At 45.8% G+C, this 8,998-nt stretch overlaps 1 protein-coding gene across 1 annotated transcript in view; it reads right to left on the reverse strand.

Moving 5' to 3' along the window:
• METTL9 (methyltransferase 9, His-X-His N1(pi)-histidine) overlaps positions 1-8,024 on the reverse strand; it is a 65,939-nt gene extending 57,915 nt beyond the window's left edge. Inside the window, exon 1 of the mRNA XM_068244507.1 lies at positions 7,721-8,024. Within this exon, the coding sequence (XP_068100608.1) occupies positions 7,721-7,882 (162 nt within the window). The 5' untranslated portion in view covers positions 7,883-8,024. The remainder of the gene's footprint in view (positions 1-7,720) is intronic.
• Between the last annotated feature and the right edge of the window lie 974 nt (positions 8,025-8,998).

Genomic DNA, 8,998 nt, shown 5'->3' on the forward strand with positions numbered 1-8,998 from the left:
AGCTAGTATAGTGCCCCAGAATAGTGCCCCAGTATGGGTAGGTGGTGCCCCCCGCCCGTCCCCGCCGCTGTTATTACCTTAACAGCTGCCGCTCTCCCCTCTCCAGTGCATGTGTTTATTCAAGGCAAGCAGCGTATCTCCCGGCTGCTCTGTGATGCGACAGGAAGCAGGGCAGCGGCTTCCTGTAGTGGCGATATGTATCGCCGTTACTATGGTAACCGAGCCCTGATTCCTGCGCATCACAGAGCAGCCGGGAGATACGCTGCTTGCCTTAAATAAACACATGCGCTGGAGAGGGGAGAGCGGCCGCTGCTAAGGTAATAGCAGCGGCGGCCGCGGGGACGTGCGTGGGGGGGGGGGGGGGGGGGAAGAGGACGGTACACCAGGCAACATGCCGCGGCACACTGGTTGAAAAACGCTGCTCTAGTGCATTGAAATGACATAATGACGCTAATGGCACGCTAGATCTCTGGGCTGCTGGCCACAGTGGAGGATACAAACCGTTGGTGTGTCAATCTAAGGAGGTCCTGGAGACTGCACATAGGTGCGATATGCTCTTATGACACTACACATCTTGTAAGTGTGATTCTTTTAAATCACAGTTTTATTAAAAGGTTTAATGCACAATAGAGCACTCTCCTTGTTTCTGTTTAATAAATCCGGATTTAAAACTTCTTGCTTTTGCTAGTGGTTTAAAAAGGCATTTTATTGACAATTTTTAAAACATCCTCTAGGAGTAAAAGTTAATTGCATATGGGTCAATGGGCATGATTCACAGCTTTTTCACCTGTTTGCCTCCATTCTCACCTTATCCATGTTACTTTTTAAAGCTTCCAAAGAACAAAAATATAATATAATTAAGGTAAGAAAAGTAATGTTGAAATGAAGTTAATAAGAAACAACTTACTTTGAGTGATTGTTTTGCTTGTAAATGCGCTGAAACATTTTTTATAGGATACCAGAAGTGACATGATGAGATAGACATGTGTATGTACAGTGCCTAGCACACACATAACTATGCTGTGTTCCTTTTTTTCTTTCTCTGTCTGAAATAGTTAAATATCAGGTATGCAAGTGGCTGACTCAGTCCTGACTCATACAGGAAGTGACTACAGTGTGACCCTCACTGATAAGAAATTCCAACTATAAAACACTTTCCTAGCAGAACATGGCTTTTGAGAGCAAGAAAGAGATAAAAAGGGGAATTTCTTATCAATGAGAGTCACACTGTAGTCACTTCCTGTCCGAGTCAGGACTGGGTCAGCCACTTATATACCTGATATTTAAATCTTTCTGGTAGAGAAAGAAAAAAAAAAAAAAAGGAACACTGCCTAGTTATTTGTGTGCTAGGCACTGTACATACACATGTCTATCTCATCATGTCACATGTCACTTCGGGTATCCTTTAACAATTAGGTGATAAATAAGACCTTTTTGAGAAGCATTGTGAATAGAGCCCATTGTGTTTCAATACCTTATACCAATCATATTCCTATGAATACATTTAGTTTCATCAGTTCAACATAGAGTCTATATTTTGAGTCAATTACAAATTTCACCAAAAATCTTTTTAGTTTTAGGCCTGAGTGAGTTAGGCCCAGTGCACACAGAGCGGATCCGCCGGCCGCACCTGCCTGAAAATCCGCTTGGCTAATGTATTTGAATAGGCTGGTGCACACCGCGGGTTTGAGGTTTTTTTGCAAACCGCAAACGTGCCTCCTGCTACACGTTTGCGGTTTGCTAAAAACCTTAAACCGGCGGTGTGCACCAGCCCACTCAAATACATTAGCCAAGCGGATTTTCAGGCGGATGCGGCCGGCGGATCGCATCCAAATCCGCTCGGTGTGCCCTAGGCCACATCTTGCACTCCGCACCAAAAACCACTAGCATTTTGTGGATCTGCTAGCGGTTTTGGTGTGCACTGGGCCTAAGGGCTGCTAAAACCTCTGACAAATTTTCACTTTTGCAGTCTGATGCTCACATCCTGTGCTGTGACAGACAGTAATAACAAGCTGACAGGTTCTTGCTTTACTTATTCATCTGGGGCTCCAATTTAAACAAGTAGAATGAGGAAGCAAAAAGTATAGAATATGCATATGAAGGAGAATGAGTAAGGAAAATCCAGTGTCGCCATACTCGCTTGGAACCTCTAAATGCTGCTACTGCTTTATTTCCTGATGAAGCAGGCTGAGTCCCACAAAACACATCACATGGGAGGGCAAGATTATGCTGAGTGCTACTGGAAAGGCGGGTGGGGGGTGGGGTTGTAAATAATGCTGAGTGCTAATGGGAAGGAGATCTCACCCTGGGCGATTCATCTATGGGGAGAAGAGTACCATTTACCCCATTTGTATTCATTTTAACCCAGATTTATCCTGATTGGCACCTCTGTTTTGTCATTGTTATCCATACTAAGTCCACCCACAGTGGAGGGGTCTATCCCCAATTTTCCTGTCTACAGAGAGTGACATCTTAACATACCCTTAGGGGACAGGGTAAAGTTCCCTTAATGCTTATGAAGTGGTGGCCTAATGGTAACCCACGCTTGTGAGTACAACTATTGTTCTTCTCCATTTTCACACCATTGTAAACATACTACTGTGGGCTCTCAATTTCTCCTTTTATATTTGACACATAAGATAGTACAGTCAGACATAAATGTAGAAGTTGTATCTGACTTGTTTCACCTAGGATACAGTCACAAGCAATGAGGGTCCTTTTACACTTACCGCAGTGAGTCATGTCCCGTTACTCATCGCAGTGACTATTAAAGTTAATGAGACATGACACACTGCCTGCGGTGCGATGCGACGGAGGTGCTCCCGGTAAGGCACTAGCTGCAGTGCGTTACTGTGCCACTTCTGCTGCAATCCCGGAAGTGCACCTAAATCGCATGGGTTTTTTGTGTCCACATCGGTCGCACTGTGGCTATAACACATGGTGTAACTTTCAGCTGCAATACGATTAGTCCAAATCGCACAGCATTTCACTAAGTGTAAAAAGGAGGACCCTGATAAGAACCCTCGTATTTTTTCATCCTTACCAATGCTTTAGGTATTGATGCACAAATATTGCGACTGCAGTCACTACTATACAGGATGAGAATTATTACCTATACAGCAGGAGCGTTGCTAGCCCTAAAGATCAGTGGCAAGTCCCCCGGATCTATTCTGGGGTGCCCCGGATGTTCCCCAGGCAGAGGTGTGGTGTCTCAATGGCAGGCATGCTGGGAGATGTGGTGCATCAATCGGGGGTATGCTGATTAAAGATGCGAGCGAACCGTTCGCCAGCGAATCTCTATGGGCCTGCACTACTTCCGGGTCGCTATGCCCGACAACAGGCGCGCGATCAAGGACGCGCACCGCTGGCCCAGCGCAGCCGTAAAACTCCGGGTCATAGCAACCGGGAAGTAGTACAGGGTGAGGGGTTCCCGAACCGTTGGCCGACATCTCTAGTGCGGATTGCTGTGGTGCCTCTATGTGGACATACTGGGTGCCATGCTGGATGCTTTAATGGGGGCATGCTGGGAGCTGTGGTTCTTCTATGGGGGCATGCTGAGAATTGTGGTACCTCAATGGGAGATCCGTGGGAGCATGGAAAGGGGTCCACTAGAAGGTCAGGGAATGGTATGAGGGGACTGCCAGACAACCTGGCAGCAGGCCAGCCTGCCCAGCAGAAAGCCAGGTAACTCTGCCTAGTTAGGTTTAAGTGACACTGCCTATTTATGTGATCTGCTGCATTTTTTTTTCTTTAATTAATGGAGAGGGGGGCTTCATCCAACATTTTCTGGGCAGGCCTACTTAGACTGCTGTTAAGTTTATGTAAATTTGACTCCACCCACGACCACACCCACATTCTGGTGCATGGCCACACCCATTTTCCAGCTGGAGTGCCCAAAAGTGCCCCGGATCTCTTAGGATCCTAGCAATGCCCCTGCTGTACAGTCAGGCCTTGTTCACATTGCGTTTCGCTCGCGTGTCCGTTCGCCGTGGGCTTATTTTGAGGCTTTTTTTTGGTTTCCAATTCCCGACGCTTGGGTGGGTGATTTTTTGTGGTTAGTGGTTTCCGACGCGTTTTTCCCAAGCATTTTGGTAATTCACTACCTGGCGCAAGTCAGGAAGTGAACTCTTTAATCCGGAAAAGAATAAATACAATGATTTATTCTTAAAAAAAAAAAAAAAAAAAAAAAAAGCCAACGCAATCGCTCCACAAAGCGGTTTTGTTAGCGTTTTTCTTTTTTCCTATACCTTCCATTGAGGCACAATCGCCTCAAAAATGGCTCAAGCACCGCTTATCTAAACAGATCGGAAACAAACCGCTTAGATATTAACTATCTCAGAGAATAATAGTGTAAGCGCTTTCAGGGCGATTTTGAAAAACCGCCCACGCTTAAGAAATAACAGAAACGCCTCTAGTGTGAACAAGCCCTAAAAGAATACTTCTTAAAGGGAAAATGAGGTGAGGAGTACATGGAGGCTGCCATATTTATTTTCTTTAAATCAGTAATAGTTGCCTGGCAGTCCTCCTGATCCTCAGCCTCTAATACTTTTAGCCATAAACACTGAACAAAGCATACATCAGATCAGGTACACTGACTCAGGTTTTACTGGATTACCACATTCATGTTCCAGGGTTTGAACTCAGACACTACGTATGCCAGAAGGTCAACAGGACTGCCCGGCAACTGGCATTGTTTACAGGGCAATAAACACGGTAGCCTACAAATCCCTCTCACTTCAGTTGTCCTTTAAATTCTGAGTATTGTTTTTAGTAGAAATCTAGGATTTCATGACTCATGCAAGACAGACTGTACAAAGACTCAGGTCCTCCCACCTGATACAACAGAGGGGAAAAAAGACCTACAGTACACACAAGACTTTCAAAAAGAAGGACAAGATAGACACCAATTTGAGCATACAGAACAATGCAGACAACGGGTAGAATGAAGAAAGAGGACACTCGGCGAGAGGGAGGACAGCTATAGAAAGAAGGATTAGACCGTTAGGTCACACGGGGAGTACAATCAGAGAGCACAGCATTGCGGTGGTGAATAGACAAGACACTCTGACCAGACAATGAGTAGCAGGAAGTGCTTTCTCCGAACAATATCCTGATGAACAATGGCTTCTTACTGACTTGTGAAGTCTACGAAGCCTGCGCTGTTACAACTCACATCATTCTCTCCTCTCCAGACTGTCATTTATGTACCACATTCCAACGCACATAGCATTATGGTCATGAAGAACTGGATGCTCAGGGTGCAGAAAAAAAACTCACTGTCTACAAGATCACATGAAGTCTAGGGTGACTCAAGGCCCCTACTCACCTCACAATATCTCTGACGTTGTTTTGAGTGACAAGTGGTCATTCCCACGATCTCACAACATAGGTACAGAAGCTCGAATGTCAATGCATAACGATAGCGACCGTCTCAGCAAATCAAATCTTTAAGCTCACCGACGACTCTTACGCAAAGTACCGCAATCACTTGAAGTCTCGTTCGTGCTCGTTGTGTGCCTTTGCATTACGTCGGGAACACCCGCCGCCAGGAAGATGGTTCAGGGAGCACTCATCAGGGAGATGTCGCTGGTTCCATCTTCCTCTATCGCTAGGAGAGTACTCAGCTTCAGTCACTGCTCAAACATTCAGGGCCTGATTTCGCCACAGGCCACTGCTATGCCAATGAAAGTGTATCGGGCATTTCATACTGGCGTAGTGCAAGTGATGTTTTCACTGCATCCCTGACGCAAACGCATACCTACGTTACCGTGTGACTTCATCGATTTGGCCACATGCTTGGCCTACTGCCAGACAGGGATTACCATGTACTAACGCGGTAAACCCTGAAGGCTGTTTTCACCAGTGCCGTGCAGCCCCCAGGCCGCACCGCAACCACAGATATTAAGTGTGAAATTGGCCTCAGGCTAACAAAGTCACTGCTTGTACACCCAAAGTGAGGGCTTGTTTACACATAGAGCGTTTTCAGGTTTTTTTTAAGTGCTGGCGATTTTGAAAATCGCCCTAAATGATTCCTTATGAGAGTGTTCACATGAGCGGTTCAATTGCGATCCGCTCCCCAAAGCGCTGCCCGTACCATTTTCAGGGCGATTTGGCTATAATGGAAGGTATAGGGAAATCACAAAGCACTTAAAAAAGCTCTTTGTATAGCGATTTCCCCAGCGCTTTCATAAATAAATACACTGTATTTATTCATTTTCGAGTGAAAGAGTACACTTAACTGACGTCAGGAAGTGGAAAAAAAAAATTGCTCTGCAAAAGTGCTTATAAAAAACGTAATTGCTCAGCGCTTGAAATAACGCTGGCGGTTTATAATGTGAACATAGCCTAACAGTCACTACTTGTAAACACAGGGTAACAGTCAATGCTCCTAAACACAGGGCAAAAAAAATTCACAAGCTAATAAAGTCACTGCTCGTACATCTAGTGCAATAAAATCACTTATCGTACACACAGGGTACAGTTTGGGCTGACTAGTTTACTGTGGACTACAATTTTGAGTATGTTGCAACAGCATTTGGAATAAGTGGGCTTATTTTCAGGGGATGTCTTTTTCCCCCCATAAACAATCTACATTTTATTCTTGACCCCCCCCCCAAAAAAAAATAAACAAATATTTATTCAAATATAGTCATGTCATCACATTCTGGAACTTCTTTATAAGACTCCAAACCCTGAATTCCATCATTCATTTCTTGTGACTCCTTTTTTCATATACAAAAATCTTTTTTTTTTTCATGTACAACCGTTCAGGGTCCCTTTAAAATAGCCTGAGATGGAGTAGAGAGCTTTCCTGTATTGCAGCCCACATCACACAGAGACTACTTGCCTGTAATAGGTCTCCTGTCCCTGCAAGTCTCTCACACAAACTGCAAACAGCCCTCCTAGACGGAGCAGTGCTTTTCAGCGCTGCTAGATTTGGGCGCAGCCTGCGCCTCCATAGACTACAATAGGAATCATTCCTATTGCAGTGCTCAGTGAGTAACGTCGGCTCCGTCAGAGGACAGAGCCGAGGTTGCTTAAAAACATAATAATTCGGCCTCCAGCAATCGCTGGAAGCCGAATTATTTCATTCCCCCACTATCCATGGCGGCCTGGAGGGGAAATAGTAATTAAATCGACCCGGACTTGTGCAGAAGCAGGCTCAGCCATATAACAGCTGGATCCTGCGCCCAAGTCTACCGGCGCCAATTTCAAATGTACTCCTGCTAGAGTCTAGGGACTGTCAAAAACTTTTCAACCTGTATAATACCTTATCTAGCTGTCCACATGCAGTCCTTACAATGGTGAGAGAGCAGAGGGTTTTTTTTTTCCCTACAGACCCTGCAGGAGGAAAGCCTCTACTATGCATCATGCTGTGTGCATTTATCAAGCTTGCTCACCCTCTAATTGCACTTTTATTTTCCTCTGCCAGCCAGGTGGTTTGCATTGCCTTACACAAAAACCTGAATACACCAGGCACTGCAACACCATCGGCCTTAAACTGAGAGACAGTCTGGGGGGAAATCTCCCCCCTTCCCAGTCAGGGCCTGCCATTGTCTAACTTCTTCTGTCAGGACTCAGAGGAGATGTTAAATGTATGCAGACTAACACAATAGAATGGAGGCATGTAGATAAAATGATACAATGGAGGGCACATGCCACAGATGCCCCTGGGCATCACAGTGTCGCCAGAATACAGCCCTTGGCTGCCATCACCCACCTTATGGCTGCAATCCCAGTAGGGGGCCTCCTGGCTGTGGCTCAGCATGTTCATGTAGAGAGATCTGCTCAGGTGACTCCTCAGGTAGCGACTGCTCCACATCTTCCTCAGCACGGCCAGGAAGACCACATAGATGAGCACCCAAGACAGGAAGAGCCTCATCTAAGCAGCCCCCAGCAATGATGTGGCCCAGCCATGGTACACATCAGCCCAGGGAACACAGCAAGGTGGGAGGGGAGGAGAGCTGGCAAGGAGGAGGGGGGAAGTGGGATCAGACAACAAGCGGAACCTCAGCTCCGAGCAATGTATCTGCACGGAATGCTTTTTTAGCGCCACTCTACGTCATCTAGCCGGTGTTCTATCACTTTAGCTCCCCGTCGGAAATAGCTACTTGTTGGCGCATGCGTACATCCATGCGCGGCAAATAAAGGAGGGGAGTCCGAGTCAGTCCTGGCTAGCAGAGAGAAACGAGGGAGCTTCTCTTTCTCCTTGTTGGCTGGCCAGTAGTCATTCACTTCCCAGTCCCCACCTCACACAGCAGCATTTCCCTGAGCTGGACTGTTGTCTGCTATTCATGCATTCCTAATGCCTGCCTGGCTGCTCTCCTCCGGGGGATGGGGTACTTAACCCCTTCAGCCACCTGCAGCCCTTCCAGCATTAGATTTGCCATCAAGTGTATTATGCAGATCAGGATGTATACACTATTTTTGTAATACACACATTTTCTTGCCCAAGGCTTATTTTATTATTATTTAGCATTTATACAGTATAACGCTGGTATCTTCCGCATTGCTATATAGATTATATATAGTCATGTCACTACTGTACTGTCCATCAGAGGAGCTCACGATCTAATCCCTACCATAGCCATATATCTATCTATTGTAGTCTAGGACTGACCTGGGGCTTATTCTGAAGAGGTAGTTTTTTCAGACACTGCTGTGTGACTAGAAGGCGGGGAGAGGAACTTTGTGGGCTAAGTGGCAGTTCCATGTGATCAGCTGCGCAATGGATGATGCCTGGCATTGCTGTATAGCTTATGGGTTGGGCAAGGAGATAACATTTTATGAAAATGATATGGAGACACTGCTGCCAATAAAGATAATTACCATACATTGGTCCATTTACCATACCGAACCCGTTTGTTGCTAAGCAATTGCTAGACAGTAGTTTACAAATTCTATTACTGTTCTTGCCTTTGTAAAACGTAGTTCAGGTGACCCACTGTGAGGGCCCATTCACACTTGTGCATTTTCAGAGCGATTTCAGCATTGCTGA

Source organism: Hyperolius riggenbachi, chromosome 7, assembly GCF_040937935.1.
Source record: "Hyperolius riggenbachi isolate aHypRig1 chromosome 7, aHypRig1.pri, whole genome shotgun sequence".
Taxonomy (NCBI): Eukaryota; Metazoa; Chordata; class Amphibia; order Anura; family Hyperoliidae; genus Hyperolius; species Hyperolius riggenbachi.